Genomic DNA, 24,753 nt, shown 5'->3' on the forward strand with positions numbered 1-24,753 from the left:
TGGGGTAGCCGTGTTACTCTGGATCTGCAAAAGTGACAAGGAGTCCTTTGGCACCTTATAGACTAACAGATGTATTGGAGCATAAGCTTTCATGGGCAAAGACCCACTTAGTCAGATGCATGTCGAAGTGGGTCTTTGCCCACAAAAGCTTATGCTCCAATACATCTGTTAGTCTATAATGTGCCACAGGACTCCTTTTCACAGTTAGTCAAGAGATACAGTTGTCAGAGATTAAAGAGAAACATCATCGCCTCCTTAAGAATCTGCAAACTTCCCAATCTTCAAAGATGGCCATCCTGCTTGATGAAGCCATGTTGGAAGTTGCAGTCGACATCTGTCAAACTCCAGCAGCCACCTTATCTACCAACAAAGGGGCGGATAAAAAGTATTTTGTGTCACCCAAGGGGGTCTGAGTTTTTATTTCAATCACCTTCAGCCAAATTCCTTGGTAGTAGATGTGGCACAACAAAGGGCTAAAACACCACAATATAGGAACTACACATTAGACAAAGATTCTAAAAGACTGGATTTATTTGACAGGAAAGTTTACACGTCATCAACGCTCCTCCTCAAATCATCCCTTTGTTAATCATCTTATCTCACTTCCACTAGTCGTGGTCACAGATCACTTCAAACTGCTGTGTCTCAGACATGGTAGCCCTCACTTTCCCATGGCCTCCTTCCCTGTCCTCTTTCAGGGATCCCTTTCACAAGAATTTTCTCAACCAGGAGGTGCTGTCATTTCTTGCACTAGGAGCAGTAGAGGAGTTTCCTCCAGAGTGCAGGGGCAAAGGGTTTTATTCCTGATATTTCCTAATCCGGAAAGCCAAAGGCAGTCTTTGTTCAATATTGGACCTCAGAGATCTCAATGCCTTTATAAAAATACAAGGTTCAGGATGGTGATTCCTGCTTCCATTATCTCTTCCCTCGATTTAGGGAACTGGCACACTGCTGTCAGTCAGAAAGATAAATACTTCCATATCGTGGTCGTTCCAGCTAAGTCGTTTCTTTGTTTTACAGTTGGTCATTCCCATTACCAGTTTGTAGTGCTTCCTTTTTGGACTTTCCACAGCCCTCAGGGTGTTCATGAAATGCATGGCAGTTGTGGTTGCTTTCCTCAGAAATCAGCTGTTCATGGCTGTTCAAGCTCTCTGAGGGAGGAGGAGGGATAGGGATTGGGTATGAATCAGACACTTTGTGGCACTCCAAAAGTGCTTGAAGGGAGCTGAAGGAATAGGAAATGCAGCGCTGCAGTGCGCAAGAGATGCGTGTGAGAGGATGACAGTCAGAGGGTCCATAAGCCCTGGTGGAACCCCAGTGGGCCACGGGCTGCTGCAGTCCACTGAGATGGAGGACCATTCATGCAGCCCACTCACTATTCTTGGTTATCTAAGGTTGGTATAGATTGTTCCTGTTCTCTCTTCCACAAGCTATTGGGGAAGAAAAGGTATGGAAAATGTTTGCATTAAATGTATGTCTACACTGCCAAAGAAAACGTGTGCAAAAACACTAAAACATTGGTTTTAGCTCAGGTTAGTAAATTAAATTAAGGTTTGTAGGGCATCCTTGGATTGAAATTGAGCTTCTAAAAGTTTAGTTGGTGTGTCTTCACTGTTATTTTAAAGCTGCATTAGCTAACCTGAGTTAGGAACTTTTGTGGTTTTGCTTTTGTTTTGCAGTGTAGGCAAAGGCCTAAGATAAGGAGGCGAAGTAGGGCATGCTCGTAGTGGAACATAATTTGTATAGTTTTCCTGAAGGTGGCTCAGCTTTCAAAAGTTTGGGAATAGTGCCCCAATTGTAAATATTAAGAGTTATGATTTAAATGATTTAGAAATATAAAAGGTGCATCAGATCTAAGGTGAGGTTGCTTGTCTCCTTTTAGAATCACATATTTAAAATTTGTCTATCAAAAATAATTCTTCAAAAATATTATTTCAACAGTTTTTATGTCTATGGGGATGACCTTATTAATGTGCTATTATTTTAATGTTTTAATAACACATTATGTCTGCTCTAAAACAGTATTTTTTCCCTTAGGCCATGGGAAGATTCTGTGTGGTTTTTAATTGTTTTGAGAGCATGGATTACCAGGTAAGGCATGTAATGTTCTTTATCTTGAATATTTTAACAGGATAGTACTGCAAAGCAGAATCAATGCAATTCCCCTCCAAACGATAATACAGTAACAAGGCTCATCCACTACCTATTGCCGCTATAAAGATTAGACTGCCATTTGCTCTTGGGGTTTTTAATGAATTAATTGCATGATGTTATAAATAGCTAAGAAACATATCTAAATAGCATTTTAGTGCTTCTCTTTTGATATCTGATTTTTAAGAGTGTTTCTCATCTATTATAACTCAGCTTTCAAAAGGAAAAATAATGTATGTTATTCCTCTTAGTTCTATCCTACAAATATTTCTTCTTTGAGGAGTGTCCCTGTGGGAGCTCCACCTTAGGTGTCCTAGGCGCCGCTGCGCGCCTAGTCAGAAATTTTTGGAAGCCATGCATGTGGGGCAGACAACTCACACGGTGCCTCCACCACACATGTGTGGCAACCGTCCCTTCAGTTTCTTCACTGCTGCTGCCAGTGTCAGTTGGAACCGCTCTCTTCTCCAACTTAGTTTTTCCCTTTCTTAGCTAGGATAGTTACTTACTTGTTCAATTCTCCAGTTAAATCATTCAAGTTTTGCTGTTAGTGTTAGTTGTAGTTTAAATTTTGTTTAATTTTATTAGTTCTTACATTACCTAGGATTAGATTTCTTTCACCAAACCTGTGAATATTCTACCTGGGATGCTGGGTTTCCCAGGTTTTAAACAGTGCCTAACCTGTAGGCTTTCAATTCCTATATCTGACGGGCACTCTCAGTACATTCAGTGCCTTGGCCAAAAGCATGTCACAGCACATGAGCATGTAAACAGTTCAGAGCCTACACGCAGAAGGTGATGGAGTTTCAATTGAAGTTAATCTCCCTGGAAAACGCTGTAAGACCAGCCTCCAATCCAGAGCACTCACCAGTGGCCATGTCAGAGAAGGTGTTCCTATCTGCCACGTCTTCTCAAGAATCTTCCTCAGACTTCTAGGAAGAGTTCCCACATGGTGGGCACAGGTGACTCCCCCTCAAAAAAGCAGGAGACAGCACCTAAAATACCCCCTGCACTGACCCATTCAAGGGTTTGGGACAGGGAGGTGCCAGGACCATTGTCAGAACATGGGTCCCGAGGATGTAAGGACCTATCAAGGCCATCAAACAGGGCACCGAGTAAGCCCAAGTTGAAATTGGCACCAGTTGCACTGACATCTACTGACTCGGCACCCAAGAAGGCCATGTCAAAGACACATCATGGACCGACACCATCAGCACCGCAGCCTGTCAGGGTACCTGCACCCACAGTACTTCCCACAGTACCAAAAATACAGAAGCATGCCTTATCTTAGGCGCCATGAGCACTGCAGATTGCAACAGTACTGCCGTCCTCCGCACCATCAGTGTTGCCTGCATCAGTTGCCCCTCCATTAACGATGGTCGAGGAACTCTGGGTTACGTTGATACCGACCACGCTGCTATTCGGCACCGATGGTACACCTGCATCCAGCAGATTTGGGTTATCCACTCCAACCCGTTCAGCACTGCCTGTCTAGTGATGAGGACAATGAACCCATCAGTGGAAGCCATACTCCAAGGCACTCTTCACCTAAGCATCCATACCAACAGATGCATCCACCAGTGCGTCTGTGGCAGATGCCTCAGTGACTCCCATCACCTCCACCCATGCCACCAAATTGGCCATATTGGAACCCTTGGGCTCCCTACAGGAGCTAGCAACCACAGACTGCGCAGCCTCAAACAGCGTAGCTCTGCCACCAAGCGTGGGCACTATGCCATCGATGGACACCTCCTGGTATCAAGAAGATGCTGATCCCCCCTCAACTGATGATGAGTGTACAGCTTATCCACCAGTGCATATTTCTTCTTCCTCTCCTGACGATACTCTTGTACCCCTCCCCCTGTGGAGGACGACTTCAGGTCCTTTCAAGAGCTGTACAGGAGGGTAGCGGACACCCTAGAAGTGTCTCTGGTTAGCCTCCCAGAGCTCAGCACAAATTAACAAGTATTTTGCATGCCTTCCCTGCAGCTAAGGTGGCCTTCCGTAAGGACCCAGCTCTTTTGGATCTGGCCAAAGTCCTCTGGCAGACCCCAGCTACCATGTAACCTGTCTGCAATAGATCAGACTGGAAATATTATATCGCACTGTCTTCTTATTCATCCATCCCACCCCAAATTCTATCATGGTAGATACGGTGAGCCATAGAGGAAAACAAGCTGCCACGAGGAACATGCCATACGACAGAGAATGGAAATGACTCGACCTGATGGGAAGAAAGGCATACTCCTCAGCCTCATTGCAACTGTGCATCTCTAATTATACAGCGATGCTTGCCAAGTACACGCACCATGTTTTTGAAAGTATGGTGAAATTTATTAAGGATTTACCCAAGGACAAAAGAGAGCCATTCAGGGCCAACATTAATGAGGACATGCTGATAACATACATGGCCCTTTAAGCTTCACTGGACTCTTCTGATGCTGCCTCCAGGTCACTAGTGACTCCTATGGCAATGAGATCGTCTTGGCTACATCCTTCATGCTTCCCATGAGAGGTCCAAGCAACAGTCATAGACCTCCCCTTTCAGGGGTCAAAACTCTTCACAGACACCACGGATGCCTCTCACTCTCTCAAGGACTCCCGTACTACCTTGAAAACTCTGGGCAGCCACGTACCTGCAGTAAAGCGTAAGCAGAACAGAAACTTCAATCAAAGATATAGATCAACTGCTTTCTCCCAGCCTCCGAGATAGTTTGACAATAGGAGAAGACGACAGACTAGTAGGAGACAAAACTCAGACCAACTCACCACCTCTCAACCGATTACATCAAGACAAACCTTTTGAACCGTATGTTGAGAGTCCAATATCACCTTCTTGTTCAAGGCAGCTGAAACCTTTCCGCCTATTCTGGCAACATCTCGCACCCTTCTTTCAACAATGGTCAACCATCACCACCGACAGATGGGTCCTGGACATTATAAGGAATGGGTACTATATCTCTTTCTCTTCTACTTCCCCTCCCCTTACCCACCCACCTTCCCCATCCCTCTTCAGGGACCCATCTCACGAGACAATCCTCATACAAGAGGTCGAACACTTACTCCATCTTGGGGCAGTAGAACAAGGACTACAATACAAGGGAAAGAGATTTTACTCCCATTACTTCCTAACCAAAAAGAAGTCGGGGGATGGAGACCTATTCTCGATCTCAGGAGACTAAACAAACATGTAGATTCTCAGTGATTCAGAATGGTCACCCTATCCACAATAATTCCTGCCCTGAACAAAGACAATTGATTATTGACTCTTGACCTTCATGACACCTATTTTCACATCTCCATGCATCTGGCACATGGCAAATATCTCAGGTTCACAGTCACCAGAAAACACTACCTGTACACTGTCTTCCTCTTTGGGCTTTCTACAGCCCCCGAGGGTATTCTCAAAGGTACCAGCAGTTGTGGCTGCTTAACTGAGCAGACAAGGAGTCTCCATATTCCCATATCTGGATGACTGCCTCATAAGAGCAACTGCAAGCTCAGCTACACAGGAAGCCGTCTCCCTCACCAGATTCCTTTTTCTCACAATGTGGCTTCAGATCAACTTTGAAAAATGCAAACTCCAACCATCACAAATGATCAAATTAATTTGACTGCATGATGTCCATAGCCTCCTTACCCCTCAACAGATTTCATGCTATCAGGGACCTCATAATGATGATACAGAACTTGCCAAACACAACGGTGAGAACTTGTTTACAGCTAAAGGGCCATATGGCCGCAGCCACATCGGTGGTCTTGCATGCAAGACTGCGCATGAGATCACTGCAACATTGGCTCCAGACAGTGTACCGGCCACGATAGAGCTCCATCTCTATGATAGTGTCTGTCCCAACCAGGGTCAAGCGCTCCCTCCACTGGTGGACAGACCAAAGAAATGTGTGCGCTGGTGTCCCTTTTTGCAAATGTACCCCGTCTAAGACAATTAAGATGGATGCATCCTTCCTTGGGTGGGGAGCTCATCTAGGCCGCCTTACCAGGGTCAATGATCGGACCAGGAATCCAGCCTCCACACATCCTGAGTTCTGGAGCTCAGGGCAGTATTCTACACGTGTCAAAACTTCCTACATCAAATAAAAAATTGTACAGTTCAGATTTTCACAGACAATCAAGCAACGACTTTTTACATAAACAGGCAAGGGGGCTCCAGATCTTTCCCATTATTCAGAGAAGCTGTCCGCCTCTGGGCATGGTTCATAGCACATAACATATACTTACAAGCTTCATAACTCCTGGGCAGAGACAATCTGATGGCTGACAGCCTCAGCAGGAACTTCAAATCCAACCACGAATAGGAACTGGATTCATTGATTCTACATTGCCTCTTCACACGCTGGGGGTTTCCCAATGTGGACCTGTTTGCAACCAGTGCCAACAAGAAGTGTCCACGTTACTGTTCACGTGCAGGCATTGGCAGGCACTCCCTTGGGGATGCGCTTGCAATACGATGGAATGTAATGCTCTCATATGCCTACCCATCCCCCTCATACACCATGCCATCCCCCTCATAAACCGAGTGGTCAGCAAAATAAGACTAGAATTACCTACAGTGATCCTTATCACCCCTGACTGGCCGAGACAGATGTGGTACACCTACCTTACTCAAATGTCCATGAAACAGCCATGGCGTCTCTCCCTTCTTTCTCACTTCCTAACACAGGAGAGGGGCACCTTGTACCATCCCAACCTCCAGTCACTCCAGCTTCATGCTTGGTTTCTCAATGGCTTACCTTGTTAGAGTGAACATGTTAGATGCAAGTAGAACAAATCTTACTCAACTGTCACAGAATATCAACCAGAAAATCCTACCTTTACAAATGGCATAGGGTCCTCACATGGACAGAATGTAGAAACTTGATACCAACCACAGCGCCTCTCAGCGTCATCCTGCAATATATGTTAGAGCTGAAAGACTCTGGTCTATTGCTCAGTTCTCTTAAGGTTCATCTCACCACCATAGCAGCACATCATGAACCTATCAATAATAAATAAATTTTTGCTTACCCTACCACCAAACAATTTCTGAGAGGCATACAGAATACTTACCCATCTCACAGGCCCCCTACGCTGGCCAGGGACTTAAACCTGGCCTTATGGGCCCTCACTATGAAGCCATTTGAACTTCTGGCAACAAGTTCCATGATTCATCTCTCCATGAAAGTGGCCTTGATCATAGCACTGACATTGCCCAGGAGAATCAGTGAAACTGGCACGCTCATGTCAAACCTGCCGTTCACCATATTTCATAAAGACAAAGTGGTGTTGCAAATTCTCACCCGAAATTTCTCCCAGTGGTTTCCTCACACTTTCACTGTAACAAACCCCTAATCTTACCTGTACTTTCCCCAAACCCTCACAAAAGTGCCAGGGAGGCTGTATTGCACTCACTTGATGCGAGACATGTGATTTGCTTCTACTTGGACAGAACTAAGCAATTTCACAGAACAAACAGACTGTTCGTTTCCACCACGGAGAGATTGCTCAGCATGTCTGTCTCCACTCAGAGGATATCTTGGTGGATAGTGGAATGTATTAGTTTAGCTTACACTACTAGTGGTCAGTAAACCCTATCGCACATCAAGGCCCATTCAACCAAGCCTACCTCCACTACCATGCCCTACATGCGTGGCATTCCCCTCGTGGACATTTGTAGGGTAGGCACGTGGTCCTCTGCCCACACATTTGCAAGGCACTATGCCCTCTAGGGGTACCCTTTTTGGCCACACTGCCCTCCTTACAGTACAAGATGCTCCCTAACTGAAGCACCCACCTCCTTCATGGGTACGGCTCATAGTTATCTAAGGTGGAGCACCCACAGAAACACTCCTCGAAGAAGAGTGTTACTCCCCTTGTGCAGTAACGGAGGTTCTTCTTCAAGTAGTGTCCCTGTGGGTGCTCCACTGTAGGTCTGTTTGACTCTTCCTGGTGCCGTAGATCAGAGATTTGAAGAGTAGTAGTCAGCCGGACCATGCATGTGCAGTTAGTATGTCGTGCCATTCGCACCATTCTCTTCACACGCGCAGTCTAGCTCCCGCTGGTTCCTTTGTTGCTGCCCTCGGTCGCAGAAGGAGCAAGCTCCTCTCCTCATCCTGTTTAGTCAGGAAACCAAAATTGTAGTTAGTGTTAATTTGTAGTTTTAGTCACAGTTAGTCTTATAGTTAGTTATTAAATCTTAGTTTGTTTTTTTTTAAAAAAGGACTGTTGTACTTTCGTTGACTGTTTAAAAAGAAAAAAAAGAAGAAAGAACAAGAAGAAGCAAGCAAAAGAGACCCCTTCCTTTTCTGTCTTTTTTGAGAGGGACACAGGTTTTTTCCCCCTCATACAACGTCGGCATCACCAGGCTTTAAGAAATGTGACTTCTGATGGGATCCTATGCTGGCATCGGATGGAAACTCCTCATGCATAAGGTGATTGAGAGAGGCACATGTGCCACAAAATGCCTGCATTGATCGAAGCTCCCTGCCAGAGCCCGCTGAGATAGAGAGATGCAACTTCGCATGCTCCTGTTTGACAAAGTGCTTCAGCAGCCAGACTCCGCATCATCCGTGGCTTCCTCTGACCCTCCTCGGCCCCAAAAATGAAGGGCCTCATTCCCAACTCCATGGTCTTGGTCAAAAAAGTGCACATCTCCGGCACACTCTCTACCATCAGTGCCTATAACTAGGGTCAGCACGGCGGACAAACCTGGTACGTCCAGCACCACCCCCACTAGACCAAAGGTACACTCAGACCCTAAGTCACATTCCACCCACACCATCAGCACTGGGACTGGTATCCGACTCACAGCGCCCAGCTCTGAAGTCATCACTGGCACTGGCAGCCGTACCGCCGAAGACACCGGCACTGACATCGGCACTGCAGTCCTTGGCACCAACACTTCCAACTGCATCGGCGCAGACTCTGCTTCCCTGCCCAGCACCGGATCTCCCAGTACTGAGGAAAGTGCATGCAAAGTCGGACAGGCTCAGTAGTCCTCTTTCTCCATTGCCAACTTTCTCGCCGGCACCATCCCCTTCACCACCGGCATGGAGGTTACCACCAATGTAACGAAAGTCTCCAGCCCGATTCCCTCAACACCAAGACAGGCTTTCCATTGGTGATCAAGGCAAATATCTTCTTCTCCCTCCCACCCCCTTCCAGAGGGTCAGTGATCCTCCACCATTCTCTGTTGTCGGTTGGGGAAGGCACACCAAGGATATTAGAAGCCCTTACTCATCTCCAAGGTGTTCGTACCATGATCATCACAGGTACAAGCATGATCATCCATGCTATTGCTTAACCTACCGTCATCATCATCATCTCTCATACTATCAAAGCTGGTGGTCGCCCTGCTGTTACAGAACCTCTCATACACAATGATATGAACCATCTCCTTTGCCTACTCCTAGACATTGCAGTCCGTCCAGTATTCCCCCCTCTCCACCACACCATTCAAAACTGGAAGAGGGTCAATTATCAGAACCCGATGACCAACAGTCTGACACCTCTGATACTGACCATTCCTCGTCATCTCCAGACAAGGCTGTGACTCCAAGGGGCACAAACCCCCCTTGACGATCTCAAACAGTTCCAGGAGCTGTTTAAAAGGGTAGCAAACAGCTAGGAAGTACCGTTGACGGAATTCCAACAAAAACAGTACCGCCTTCTTAAGAACCTCCAGCCCTCACAACGGGCAAGAATAGCATTGCCCATACATGAAGCTATTATGGAGTCGGATGAAGAGATCTGGCAGACTCCAGCTTCTGCTCCATCCACTAACAAGAAATTGGACCAAAAATACTTTGTTCTGAACAAGGGTATGGAATTTCTGTTCGCACACCCGCAACCCAACTTCTTGGTCATGGATGCAGCCCAACATAGATCAAAGACTGTACAGTAGAAGAACGTGGTAACGGAGAAAGAGAGTAAACGTTTAGACCTGTTTGGAAAATTATATACTCTTCAGCAACGCTATTGTTACGCATTGCCAGTTATGTGGCGTTGTTGTCAAAGCACAATTTTGACAACTATTCTAAACGTACAGCTTTCATGGAACACCTGCCAGACACCAAGAAACCCATCCTAAAATCAATAGTACAGGAGGGTTATACAGCGGCTAGAATGGGGATCACAATGGATGAGAAGCTGGATATGAGTCAACAGTGTGCCCTTGTAGCCAAGAAGGCTAATGGCATATTGGACTGCATTAGGAGGAGCATTGCCAGCAGAACTATAGAAGTGAGTTGTTCCCCTTATTCGGTTCTGGTGTGGCCACATCTGGAGAATTGTGTCCAGTTCTGGGCCCCTCACTATAGAAAGGATGTGAACGCATTGGAGAGGGTCCAGCGGAAGGCAACCAAAATGATTAGGGGACTGGAGCACATGACCTATGAGGAGAGACTGAAGGATTTGGGTTTGTTTAGTCTGCAGAAGAGAAGAGAGAGGGTATGTCTACACTACAGCGCTAATTCGAACTAACTTAGTTCGAATTAGTTAATTCGAACTAAGCTAATTCGAACTAACGCATCTAGAACTAAAAACTAGTTTGAATTAGCGTTTTGCTAATTCGAACTAGTGCATCCACACTGATTGGACGCAGGGGCGCATTTAAGGGCGGCTGAAACCAGTTCCGGCAGGCCATCAGGTCATTAGTTGCGTTGTGTGGCTGCTGTCTGAGGCTATCTGAGGCTCGTGCTTAAAGGGACCCCCCCGGACAGCCGGTTCTCAGCTTTTCCTGCTTGCTTGCCAACCTCGCCGAGGGACAGCAAAGCGTTGGTCTCTGTGCCCGTCTGTGTCGGTGCTTCCCTTCGGGGATGCCACCGCAGGTGGCAACATGGAGCCAGAGCACCTTCTGTTGCACTTTCTGGACTTGCTGCTGCAAGCCTGCCAGCAATGGCTCGAGGCTGCCTGGCACCACCTGGTGCACGTCAGCCCCCTGCCTCTCCACCTGGCCGCCCTGGGGGCCGTGGAGGATCCGCGGCGGCGCCCCGGCACCGGCGTGCCCCGCCGCATCTGGCGTCTGGACACCAGCAGCGACTGGTGGGACCGCATCGTCCTGGAGCGCTGGGAAGACCCACAGTGGACCCAGAACTTCAGGATGAGGAGGGACACCTTCCTGGAGCTCTGCGAATGGCTCGCCTCTGCTCTGCGCAGAAGGGACACTCGCATGAGGCCTGCCATTCCCCTCCAGAAGCGGGTGGCCATCGCCCTCTGGAAGCTCTCCACGCCGGACAGCTACCGATCCGTCGGGACCCAGTTAGGCGTGGGGAGATCCACCGTCGGAGCGGTGCTCATGCAGGTATGGCACTCGTCGGCCACTGCGCCAGGGGGGAGGGGGGCTGCAAGGAGGGGATGGGCCGCCCCAGGGACAAAGGGGGGGTGGGAGGAGGCGAAAGCACACCGGAGGGGTTGGTCTGTCTCGGCCGTACTACACGCCGCCAGGGGGGTTCCTTCTGGGAGTGGGGCGCGGGGCACTGCCAGGGCACGAATGCTCCCAGCCACCCGGGCGCCCCACTGATTGGCGCTTTGCTGTGTCTCTCTCCGCAGGTGGTCAAGGCCATGAACCGGGTTCTGCTCCGCAGGGTGGTCCGCCTCGCCAACCCGGATGCCGTCATCCGGGGATTCGGCGCCCTCGGCTTCCCCAACTGCGGGGGGGCCATCGACGGGACGCACATCCCCATCCATGCCCCGGAACACCAGGCGTCCTGTTACGTGAACCGCAAGGGGTACTTCTCCATCCTCCTGAAGGCCGTGTGTGACCGCTGGGGACAGTTCACGGATATTAATGTGGGCTGGTCCGGCAAAGCACACGACGCCCAGGTGTACCGCAACTCCTCCGTGTGACAGCGGCTGCAGGACGGGACCTTCTTCCCCAACCGCCACATCAGGCTCGGGGACGTGGACATGCCCGTGTGCCTGGTGGGGGATGCCGCCTACCCACTGCAGCCGTGGCTGATGAAGCCCTACACGGGGCACCTCAATCCCTCCCGCCAGGCCTTCAATGCCAGGCTGACCATGGCCCGCATCATGGTGGAGGGGGCCTTCGGGCGACTGAAAGCCCGCTTTCGATGCCTCCTCACCCGTCTGGACCTGGCCGAGCACAACATCCCTCCTGTGGTGGCAGCATGTTGTGTGCTCCACAATTTATGTGAGAGAAAGGGGGAGGCTTTCCTGCCAGCCTGGATGGCTGAGGCTGACCGCATGGCTGGCCACTACGGTCAGTCCCGCAACGCCGCTGTCCGGGAAGCCCAGCGGGGGGCCGTCCGGATCCGGGAAGCCCTGCGGGAGAGCTTCCTGGTGGAGGAGGAGGACTGACCTCTCCCTTGCATGCCCCACTGGGGCCTTCTTCCTCCCTTCCCCTTTCCCCTCCCTACCTACTGTCAAATAAAGACACCTGTTTTTCAAACAAAAACATCTTTTTATTTAACATAACTGGGTTGGGGGAGGGAGGAAGGAGGGTGGGAGAGGGGAGGGGGAAACCTGGGATGAGGGAGCTGGAAGGGGAGGGAAGGGAGGAAGGGAAAGGAAAGCTCAGGGGTGGGGGTCCGGCTGCCTCTCCTGTCTCGCAACACTGCGGGTCTGGGGGCGTTGGTGGGGAATGGTTGTGGAGGGTGGGGCAGGAGGGACTGGGGGGTGTGGAGGAAGCAGGAGCAGGAGGGGGAGCCGGAGCAGGAGGAATTGGGAAGCGGTCGAGCAGGCTCTGGAGGTGGCCTCACAGGGCACGGTCCTGCTCCTCCAGTGCCTCCAAGCTCCTCCGGCGCAGCCTCAGGTCCTCCTGGACCCAGTGGTCCTGGATGCGGAGTTGGTGCTCCAGGAACCGGAGGTGCCGCCTCTGGTAGTCCTCTTGGTTCCTGGCTCTCCTGCTGGCCCGGGCGCGGGCGGCTGCTGCAGGCGGGGTGGTGCGCCCTGCAGTCCCAGGTGCTGCGGCTGTGGTGAAACAAGAACAGCGGTCAATTACCCCAGGGGCCCAGGTGTGTGAAACCTAGCTCCCCTCTGCAAGGCCAGGGCCCCTGCAGGATCCCCAGCTGCTGCTCCGTGGTGGGCAAGGCCCAGGGGCACGGTCCCTGGGCTCCCTCTCGCCCCAGCCCCCCGTACACATAAGGGGAGCATGATGGTACTCACATGTGGACGCCTCCCCGGCTTCGGATGACACAGGCGAGCAGCTCTGTGGGGTGCCTTGGGGGTCCTGGGTCCTGGGCAGGCTGCCGGCAGGCTCCTGGCTCTTGGAGCCCTCCTCCTCCTCCTCCGTGTCTGGGAGCGGTCCCTCTGCCCCGGGGTCTATCACCTCCTGGGGGGCGGGGGCGGCATGAGCCCCCAGGATGCAGTCCAGAGCCTGGAAGTGGGGGCACGCCTCCGGGTCGGCCCCTGGCAGGCAGGCCCGGGAGTCAGACTGCCGCAGATCTTTAATCTTGCAGCACACCTGCTCCCGGCTGCGCTGGTGGCCCCTGGCGGCCAGGCTGGCAGCCATGCGGCCGTAGACTGCCACGTTCCTGTGGCTAGTGTGGAGACTGTGGACATTGGAGGCTTCCCCCCAAACCTCGATGAGGTCCACGATCTCCGCACTAGACCACGCGGGCACCCGCCTCTTGTGGCCCCGGGCAGGCTCCTGGGAGCCGCCAGGCTGGTCCCAGGAGGAGGGGGACGAGTGCGGGGCATCGGGTCGCTGGCTCATGGGGTGTCAGCTGCTGGGTGTGCTGGCACGGGTGCTGGCAGCCTTGCAACTGGCACAAACCCCGTAGCCAGCCCATGGCCCTTTAATGGCTCCGGGGCTGGGAGGGGGGCAGTAGAGTTTCCCTGGTGTTGGCCAGAATGGCCACCAGGGAAAGCTGGGAAGGGCTAGCCTCCCACTAGTTCGAATTAAGTGGCTACACAGCCCTTAATTCGAACTAGTAAGTTTGAACTAGGCTTAATTCTCGTGGAATGAGGTTTACCTAGTTCGAACTAAGCGCTCTGTTAGTTCGAATTAAATTCGAACTAACAGAGTGCTAGTGTAGCGCCTATGAAAGTTAGTTCGAACTAATGTCTGTTAGTTCGAACTAACTTTGTAGTGTAGACATACCCTGAGGGGGGATTTGATAGCAGCCTTCAACTTCCTGAAGGGAGGTTCCAAAGAGGATGGAGAGATGCTGTTCACAGTAGTGATGGATAGCAGAATGAGGAGCAATGATCTCAAGTTACAGTGTGGGAGGTCTAGGTTGGATATTAGGAAAAACTATTTCACTATGAGGGTGGTGAAGTACTGGAATGGGTTACCTATGGACAGGGCTTGACAAGCGGCAGCGAGCCCCACTCGCCAGCTGCGTAGTTTGGCACACTGTGCATGCGCAGACTGCGCTGCGCATGCGCTGATTGCACTGCAGCACCGTGCCAGGCTAAAATCTACTTGCCACGGGCGAGTAGATTACCCTGACTGTCGAACCCTGCCTATGGAGGTAGTGAAATCTCCATCCCTAGAGGTATTTAAATCTTGGCTTGACAAAGCCCTGGATGGGTTGATTTAGTTGGGATTGGTCTTGCCTTTGGCAGGGGGCTGGACTTGACCTCCTGAGGTCTCTTCCAGCTCTATGAATCTATTATTCTAATGGGGCTTCAGGTCGCCCTAGATGTGGCGGACTCAGCGGTTCGCACCACAGCTACTGCAATAGTTATGAGGAGATCCTTATGGCTACAGACTGTGGCATTTCCACGGGAACTGCAGAATAAAATAGAGGATTTACCGTTCGACAAACAGAAGTTATTTGTGGAGAAGACGGACAAGGTCCTCCATTCCAGCAAAGATTCAAGAGCCACTCTTCGCACCTTGGGGATGTATACACCCCCATACTGTAGCAAGAGATGCACGCCTTTCCAAAGGCGCTATGACTTCACACATCCCAGATACCAGCAACGTCCATTCGACCAACAATTTTTTGGACGAGGCAAAAACCTCAAAAAAGGCGTAACCAGAATAACTGAGTGCCTGCTCAACAAGCAGCACGTTTGATGGCGTGGTTGAAGGTTCGCAAACCCCCCTCACAATGCTTCCACTCAACACTACAGTTCCCATTTTTCAACACCAACTCAGACCATTTTACCAACAATGGTCTGACATCACAATGGACCATTGGGTCCTAGAGATCGTGTCAGCCAGTTACACCATTCCCTTTACCACACTCCCTCTACCCTCCTCACCTTCCCAGTCCCTCTTCAGGGACCACTCTCACAAGGACTTATTACAAGAAGTCTAACAACTCCTTGCCATAGAAGCCATGGAGAGAGTGCCAACCCAATTCAGGGACAGAGGATTTTATTCCAATTATTTCCTCGCCCAAAAGAAGACTGGAGTCTGGAGACCTATACTCGATCTCAGAAAACTCAACCATTACTTGAGAAAAACAATGGTTCAAAATCTTAACTTTAGCTATGATAATTCCAGCATTGGGCCACAGGGACTGGTTCACAGCCCTTGACTTTTAGGATGTGTACTTCCACATCACCATCCACCCAGCTCACAGGAGAGTCCTATGCTTCATGCAAAAAACAGGATTATGTAGGACTTTAAAGACTAACAAGATGGTTTATTAGGTGATGAGCTTTCATGGGCCTGACCCACTTCCTCAGATCAAATAGTGGAAGAAAATTACTTGCAAATGAATACAGTTAATTCTAGAGATGGTGTCTGGGAGTTGTGTGCAGATCCGGATCCATAATAAGATTAGATTAGTATCAGAGAATACTTCTTGAATGGTTTTTTGCTCCCTTGAGTAAATACAAATATTTTTATTTTTTTCTCTTACTCGCTTGTGCTTACAGGACAATGCAGTTTTTCAGGAATCAGTATTACAAAAATCATCCAAAGCTTCAGCTATTAATATACATATCTGGGTTTTTTTCTTTCTTTTTTTAAGATGATGGGGAAATTCTTCAGTGGATTAGTTCAGACTGGAACATGGTGTTGTTTTGATGAGTTTAATCGCATAGATATAGAAGTTCTGTCTGTAATTGCTTCACAGATTCAGACAATCAAGGCAGCAAAAGATAGCCATGTTGTCAGGTACGTTGTTTTGATTTCCTTAGTTCTTTTGCAAGTAATAAAGCCTTACAGAACTGGCTATTTATTGCTTTTGATCCAGAAAGGCATTTGAATTTCATACACCTGTTCTACGCTATGATTGATCCTTCCCTTATGATATCCACATTTAAATATTCCTGAAGAGTTAGAATGGTTTCTCCTGAGCAATGTAGGCAAGGTTTGTTTTATTGGTTTGATAAGAAACTAGCAAGAAACACAAAAAACCTAAATATCTGTTTGGCTTTCCCATGGTCTAAAAAGGAAACAGAACGTTAAACATGGTCTTATCTTTTATGTAGCTAAATAAGGCCCTAAATGCACTTAAATCACTAGGTTATGCTAAATGTGGGTGGGAAAGAGGAAACAGTGGAGGGATTGCACAAGAGAGGGATACTGCACCCTCACTATAGTAGTACTGGGAAACATCTCTCTGGAACAGTGTGAAGGGGGGATGATTGAGGCAGGTGGGTAAAGAGAGAATTGGGGCTGCGTCTAGATTACATCCCTTTTCTGAGAAAAGGGATGTAAATTAGACACTTCAAAATTGCAAATGAGGTGTGGGAAATTTAAATCCTGGCTTCATTTGCAATTTTGAAGTGTCTAATTTACATCCCTTTTTTGAGAAAAGGGATATAGTCTAGACAAAGCTGGGAAGTGGATAATAAGAGGCAAGGGAAGGCACTACCTCTTTTGGGTCTTATAGCCCAACCACTTGCTTCTTCCTATCCCTATTCTGACCCTTGCTGTGGGCTTCCACAACAGACTATTGTAGCCTGGGAGGTTTTCTCTAGAAGGGAAAAGTGAAAATTCTCTATGAAAGACCCATTTACTTGGGCTTTGCCCTTTGTTCTAGGTTGTTCCAGATTCATTTATTTTTGTTTTTCTTTCCATTCTCCCTCATAATTTTACTTTGTTCTTAAGCATTTTAAGATTCCTATGTCTTTTAGTATTGGTGTTTACACACATTCTGTTGTTATCCAATTTAAATTTTCAGAAAACATTTTTCTTTTTTCCTTCTCTTCTGTTTTGGTAAATGATTAATAATATGTTTTATAACATAGATTTATGCTAGAAGGGAAAGAGATCCGTATCAATACATCCTGTGGAATCTTTATTACAATGAATCCTGGGTAAGTGACAATAATAGTTTAACGTTTTGAGAATGCTGAAGCATAAGCTTCAGTATTCCTCTTGATTTCCACATAATGATTAAGCACTAGACTATTTTTGACAATAGTTTATCTTCTAGATTAGTTAGAATATTTATCCATTTGGTAACTAAAGAATTACTCTATTTTTTCTGTAACTTGTTCCAGAATCCAAAAAGGAATAATGAGACTGTTTTTCCTAATTTGTGGTCATCATCTGTTGTTGCTTTTTAATGTATTTGCTCAAAAATAGGAGATCAAATTATTTTTTTCTATTAAATAGTGCACCGTATTTTTCCTCTTTTTCTCAAAATATTTTGTACATTCAAGGTCATACATTGTGATCATTTCTTTTCTCCCCATTTCCCTCTCATTCTTTCAAGTGATAACAGTTGCTTCTTATTCCCTGTAAAAGGAGATTGGAACTGTAGAATAGTATATGCCTCCTCTGTCTTCCTCTCATATCTGGCTGTTGGTAAGTCATGTGATTCTTCCTTTGTAAAATTTCTGAAAATGTGCTTTTTCTTCTTCATCCTTAAACACTAATATATGCTTTGGTAACACCTGTCTGAGCCCCTGCAGTAGTCAGTAGGCATACTGTGGGCCAAATCTGGACTACCAAATGTTTTTTAATGGAACCTGACATTTTTATTTATTTATTATCACAATTGTTATTTTTATTATTTTCTCTGAAATCTGGACCTTGACTATACCTTGACCATAAAAACTGAACTTTGACAAAAAGTAATAGCTTTACCCGTTTACCCCATGATCTCCCCGGCTTGTCCCCTTGCATTCCTGAAATCTATTCAGGACATTGCTGCCACAATTGTCTTTTTCACTTGCCACTATTGTTGACACTTCTATGTTTAAATTCCTTTATATTGGGATCCAGTTACTTAGCACCTCAAATCTCTGCTGCTTATCCTCCATTTTCTACCACTAGCTACGACCCTATTATCACCAATCGGTCTCAATTACATCGGACAAGTGGATATTGGAAGTCATAAAGGCCAGCTTCACCATCCCCTTTACTTTCATTCCCCCCACCACCCCACTTTCCCCGTTCCTTTTCAGGGAACCATCTCACGAGGACCTCCTACAACAAGAAGCCTATCATATCCTCTCCATCGGAGCGATAGAGAGGGTCCCAGATCAGTTCCAGGGAAAAGGGTTATATTCGCATTACTTTCTGACACAGAAGAAAATGGGGACTGGAGGCCCATTCTCAATCTATGCCACCTAAATCGTCATCTTCGAAAGCAGCGCTTCAAAATGGTAACCCTAAATTCGATAATTCCATCTCTCGAAAACAACGATTGATTTGCTGCCCTCGACTTACAGGACACTTACTTCCACATAACCATACATCCCATGCACAGGCGTTTCCTCTGCTTTGTGATAGGTAACTATCATTTTCAGTACCGAGTTCCACCTTTCGGTTTGGCTTCAGCTCCCAGCACTTTTTCAAAGACCCTTGCCGTAGTTGCGACCCACCTACGTCGGTCATGAGTTGTCATATTCCTGTACCTCGATGATTGCTTGATAAAAGATTCGACAGAACAAGAAACTAAACAGATGGTGACGGTGGTCAAACAAATGTTCAACTCCCTCAGACTCCTACTGAATGAACAAAAATCAACACTGACCCCAACACAGGTTATAAAGTTCATAGGAGCAAATCTAGGTTCCCTAACAGCAAGGGCATATTTACCGCTGGAGAGGTTCCAAGCAATCAAAGACCTCATCACCATACTCAACGGGAATGCAACTATCTCCATTCACATTTGCCTCCGTCTGCTGGGGCACATGACTGCTGCCATGGTCGTGGTTTCCCATGCACGCCTCTATCTAAGGAACCTCCAGCACTGGTTGGTGATGGTGTATGTCCCTGCAAAGCATGACAGTCACAAAACGGTTTTGCTACCCACGCATGTTCGGGAGTCTCTACGTTGGTGCACAAGACCTCAAAACCTTTTGTTGGGAGTTCTATTCCTCCGACAACAACCATCAGTCCAAATAACAATGGATGCCTCTCTCATCGACTGGGACACTCACATGGCTGACAAACAAATTCAAGGAAGATGGTCACCCATCGAGAGGCATCTTCACATCAATCGTCTAGCGCTCCGAGCAATTTTCTATGCATGCAAACATTATCTCTTGGACATACAGGGTCTGACAGTGAGAATTCTGACGGACAATATAGCGGTGATGTATTATGTGAACAGGCAGGGAGGAGCTAGATCATGCTCCCTATGCGCCGAAGCGGTATGGTGCTGGAATTGGTGCTTACAGAACAACATCACCATAACAGCATTGTACTTACCTGGCACCGCCAATGTGATTGCCAACTCTCTCAGCAGGCGCTTTCCCACGGATCACGAATGGGAAATAAGAACAGACGTGCTTTCGGCAATATTTTGAAAGTGGGGAATGCTTCTGGTAGATCTTTTCACGACGACCTACAACAAGAAGTGTTGCCTCTTTTGCTCCAGAGTGGGGATTGGCAAGGGTTGCCTCGGCGATGCACTTCTGATCAGCTGGAAGAGGACACTTCTTTACGCTTTTCCGCCCATGGCCCTCATCTCCAGGATGCTGGAAAAAATCAAGGTGGAAGCGGCGACTGTCATCTTACTAGCACTGGCCTGGCCCAGACAAGCCTGGTATCAGTTTTTGCACAAAATATCAATACAGCCGCCGTACCCCCTCCCTCTTCACCAAGATCTCCTTTCACAGGATCAAGGCTCCCTTTTACATCCCAGACTCAAGTCGTTACATCTGATGGCATGGCTGTTGACTGACTAAGAAGGGAGGAAAACCTTTGTTCTGATCAGGTCAAAAGAATACTGCTACATAGTAGAAAAGAATCTACACGAAACACTTACCTGGCAAAGTGGCATAAATACTCTAAGCAGTGTTTCCAGAATAACATGCAACCCCTTCTTTCTCCCATACGCCATGTCCTCGATTACATCCTTCATCTATGGAACTTGGGACTCGCATTGTCATCCTTAAAGGTACATTTAGCAGCGATTAGTGCTTTCCACCACCCAAGAGAAGGTTCCTCGCTGTTCTCTCATCACACCACAAAGAGGTTCCAGAAAGGCCTGATGAACTTATACCCACCGCGAAGGGCACCTCCCCGTTCTTGGAATCTCAACCTACTGCTGGACGCTATTATGTATCCTCCTTTCAAGCCACTAGCGTCAGTTTCCCTACAGATGTTAACCATGAAAACGATTTTTCTACTCGCAATTACATCAGCACAAAGAGTCAGTGAGCTGGGGGCATTGATGGCTACCCCCCTTTACCTCTTTTTCCGAAGGTGCGGTGACATTATGACTACACCCGGCCTTTATTCCCAAAGTCTGCTCCCTGTTTCACATTAATGAGCCTGTCATTGTCACAACGTTTTATCCTAAGCCTCTCTCCTCAAGTAAGGATGCCTTACTCCACACACTGGATGTGCGGTGCACACTGTCTTTTTACATAGACAGGACCCGCCAATGGTGGCGAATGGATAGACTGTTCGTGTCAACGGCTCAGAGATCCAAGGGTAATGTGCTTTCCACCCAACGCATTGTTAAACTGATTACACTGTGTATTACCACTTATCATTCTATCCGCAGTAAGCCCCTTCCTTCTGTGCCTCGGGCACATGCTACACTAGCAGTCTCAATTTCCACAGCATTTGCCAGGGGGGTCCCCCTCAGCGATATTTGCCGCGCTGCCACCTGGACTTCTAGTGTAACTTTCGCACATCATAATGCCATAATGAGGTCGTGGGCTGTGGATGCCGCAGTAGCATCTGCAGTTTTGTCAGTGGTAGAGAATAACTGACTCGGAGCGTGTCCTGGGTTACTGCTTTGGAGTCACCTTGAGTGGAGCACACATGAGGACCACTCAAAGAAGAAGAAGAAGAGGTTATAGTAATGATGGTTCTTCAAGATGTGTCTCCGTGGGTGCTCCATGTCCCACCCTCCTCCCCGCTCAGGGTCCTCACTTGTTTTCTCTTTCAGAGACCAAGCGGTGAGAGGAACTGGCGGGGGGGGGGGCCAGATCGCAGATGTTGAAAAGAGTGCGAACGCCGCGTGCTGCTCTCGTGCATGCATGGTCTGGCCGGCTACGGCTCTGGAAATCTCCGACTAGTGGCGCCGGGATGGACCCAACACCTTGAGTGGAGCACCCGCGGGGACACATCTCAAAGAACCATCGTTACTACATCAAGGTGAGTAACCTCTTCATCTCGTGACTTGCTCACAACACTCCTGTTAATGCATCCCAGAATCACGTTTGCTTTTTTTGCAACAGCATCACACTGTTGGCTCATATTTATCTTGTGGTCCACTATGACCCGTAGATACCTTTCTGCCGTACTCCTTCCTAGACAGTCCCTTCCCATTCTGTATGTGTGAAACTGATGGCTCCTGCCTAAGTGGAGTACTTTGCATTTGTCCTTATTAAACTTCATCCTATTTACCTCAGATCATTTCTCCAGTTTGTCCAGATCATTTTGAATTATGACCCTATCCCTTAAAGCAGTTGCAACACCTCCCAGCTTTGTATTATATGCAAACTTAATAAGCGTATACTTTATACCAATATCTAAATCGTTGATGAAGATATTGAACAGACCCAGTCCCAAAACAGACCCCTGTGACACCCCACTTCCTGCTGAAAGGGCATGAACCTTTAATAATTGCTCTCTGATAATTGGTATCCAGCCAGTTATGCACCCACCTTATTTTAGCCCCATCTAAACTGTATTTGCCTAGTTTATTGATAAGAAGATCATGCAAGACCATATCAAATGCCCTACTAAAGTCTAGGTATACCACATCCACTGCATCTCCCTTAGCCACAAGATTCGTTATTCTATCAAAGAAAGTTATCAGATTGGTCTGACATGATTTGTTCTTTACAAATCCATACTGGCTGTTACTTATCACCGTCTTATCTTCCAAGTGTTTGCAGATGAATTCCTTTATTACTTGCTCCATTATCTTTCCCGGCACAGAAGTTAAACTGACTGGTCTGTAGTTTCCTGGGTTGTTGTTACTTCCCTTTTTATAGATGGGCACTATATTTGCCCTTTTCCAGTCTTCTGGAATCTCTCTTGTCTTCCATGATTTTTCAAAGATGATAGCTAAAGGCTCAGATACCTCCTCTATTAGCTCCTTTAGTATTCTAGGATGCATTTCATCAGGCCCTGGTGACTTGCAGACATCTAACTTTTCTAAGTGATTTTCAACTTGTTATTTTTTATTTTAGCTTCTAAACCTACCCCATTCCCCCTAGCATTAACTATGTTAGGGATTCCTTCATCAGACTTCTTGGTGAAGACTGAAACAAAGAAGTTATTAAGCACTTCTGCCATTTCCAATTTTCTTGTTATTGTTTTTCCCAGCTTACTGAACAATGGACCTACTCTGTCCTTGGTCTTCTTTTTGTTTCTAGTATATTTATAGAAAGTCTTCTTGTTTCCCTTTATGTTCATAGCTAGTTTGAGCTCATTTTGTGCCTTTGCCTTTCTAATCTTACCCCTGCATACCTGTATTGTTTGCTTATATTAATCCTTTGTAATTTGTCCTAGTTTCCACTTTTTATATGACTCCTTTCTTTTTGATTTTCAGATCTTGCAAGATCTCCTGGTTAAGCCAAGGTGGTCTTTTGTCATAGTTTCTATCTTTCCTAAGCAGTGGAATCACTTGCTTTTTGGGCCCTTAATAATTTACCTTTGAAAAACTGCCAACTCTCTTCAGTTGTTTTTCCCCTTAGTCTTGTTTCCTATAGGATCTTACCTGACAGCATACCAAACTCTGCCTTCCTGAAATCCATTATCTCTATTTTGCTGTTGTCTCTTCTATCATTCCTCAGAATCATGAACCTCTATGATTTCATGATCACTTTCACCCAAGCTGCCTTCCAGTTTCAAATTCTCAACCAGTTCCTCCCTATTTGTTAAAATCAAATCTAGAACAATTTCCCCCAGTAGCGCCTCCAACCTTCTGAAATAAAAAATTGTCTTCAATGCAGTCCAAGAACTTTATTATATAGTCTGTGCCCCACTGTGTTAGTTTCCCAACATATGTCTGGATAGTTGAAGTCCCCCATCACCACCAAATCCTGTGCTTTGGATAATTTTTTTAGTTGTTTAAAAAAAGCCTCATCCACCTCTTCTACCTGGATAGGTGGTCCATAGTAGTCCCCTAGCATGACATCACTCTTCTTTTTTACACCTTTTAACCTAACCCAGAGACTCTCGACACATCTGTCTCTTACGCCCATCTCCACCACAGTCCAAGTGTATATATTTTTAATATATAAGGCAACACCTCCTTCCTTTTTCCCGCATCTATCCTTCCTGATTAAGCTGTATCCTTCTATACCAATATTCCAATTGTGAATATTATCCCACAAGTCTCTGTGATATAAACAATGTCATAGTTGTGTTTGTTTATTAGCACTTCAAGTTCTTCCTGCTTGTTACCCTTACTTCTTGCATGTGTATATAGGCATCTAAGATACTGATTTGATCTTGCCTCCCATTTCTGCCTTGTCCCTCCTTTTTCTCTGCTATTATAGACCATGCTCTTTCCCATTTCCGACCCATCTCCCAGGTCTCCATGTTCATCACTTATCTATGGGCTTTAGTCACCTGTCCCCATCTAACCTAGTTTAAAGCCATCCTCACTAGGGCTATGTCTAGACTGCAGGCTTCTTTCGAAAGAGGCTCTTTCAAAAGCATCTTTCGAAAGAGCCTTTTTCGAAAGATCGCGTCTAGACTGCAGGCGGATCTTTCGATAGAGGAAATCCGCTTTTTCGAAAGAGAGCACCCAGCGAGTCTGGATGCTCTCTTTCGAAGACGGCCTCTTTACATTGAAGAACGCCTTCCTTCGAAAGAGGAACTTTCGAAGGAAGGCGTTCTTCCTCGTGAAACGAGGTTTACCGCCATCGAAAGAAAAGCCGCGTTCTTTCGAAATAATTTCGAAAGAACGCGGCTTGAGTCTGGACACGGCCTAGGTTAGCCAGTCTGCATCCAAATACAGTCTTCCCCTTCCTCAAAAGGTGAACCCCATCCTTGAAAGTTTTGATTAATTTTATCATTTATTTTAAAACACGTGTCAGTAAATACATCTATAACAATACAGAAAACAAAAATGCAGAATTTTTTTTGACAAATAGTTTTCTTACTAATCATATTAGTACTCTGAATAATTTCAACTACAATGTAGAACCATATCTCCTTAACCCCTCAGAAGCTGTGCAAAGGCTTTTGGGGGGGTGAATCAGGGTAATAGAGGAGCTGAGGTAGAGGGCAGTAATTGCTGGGAAGGAGCCTGGGTATGAACTTGGAGGGTTGTTGGGTATGAGTGGGAAAACTATGGAACAAGGTGTTTGCGG

At 47.1% G+C, this 24,753-nt stretch overlaps 1 protein-coding gene across 4 annotated transcripts in view; it reads left to right on the plus strand.

Moving 5' to 3' along the window:
* The window catches only part of DNAH14 (dynein axonemal heavy chain 14), a 599,282-nt gene that overhangs the window by 246,658 nt on the left and 327,871 nt on the right, over positions 1-24,753 (plus strand). For all 4 annotated transcript variants that reach the window (XM_075925276.1, XM_075925277.1, XM_075925279.1 and 1 more), the window contains 3 exons: positions 2,038-2,091; positions 16,035-16,180; positions 17,260-17,328. In XM_075925276.1, the coding sequence (XP_075781391.1) occupies positions 2,038-2,091; positions 16,035-16,180; positions 17,260-17,328 (269 nt within the window). The remainder of the gene's footprint in view (positions 1-2,037; positions 2,092-16,034; positions 16,181-17,259; positions 17,329-24,753) is intronic.

This window comes from Pelodiscus sinensis, chromosome 3 (genome assembly GCF_049634645.1).
Source record: "Pelodiscus sinensis isolate JC-2024 chromosome 3, ASM4963464v1, whole genome shotgun sequence".
NCBI lineage: Eukaryota > Metazoa > Chordata > Testudines > Trionychidae > Pelodiscus > Pelodiscus sinensis.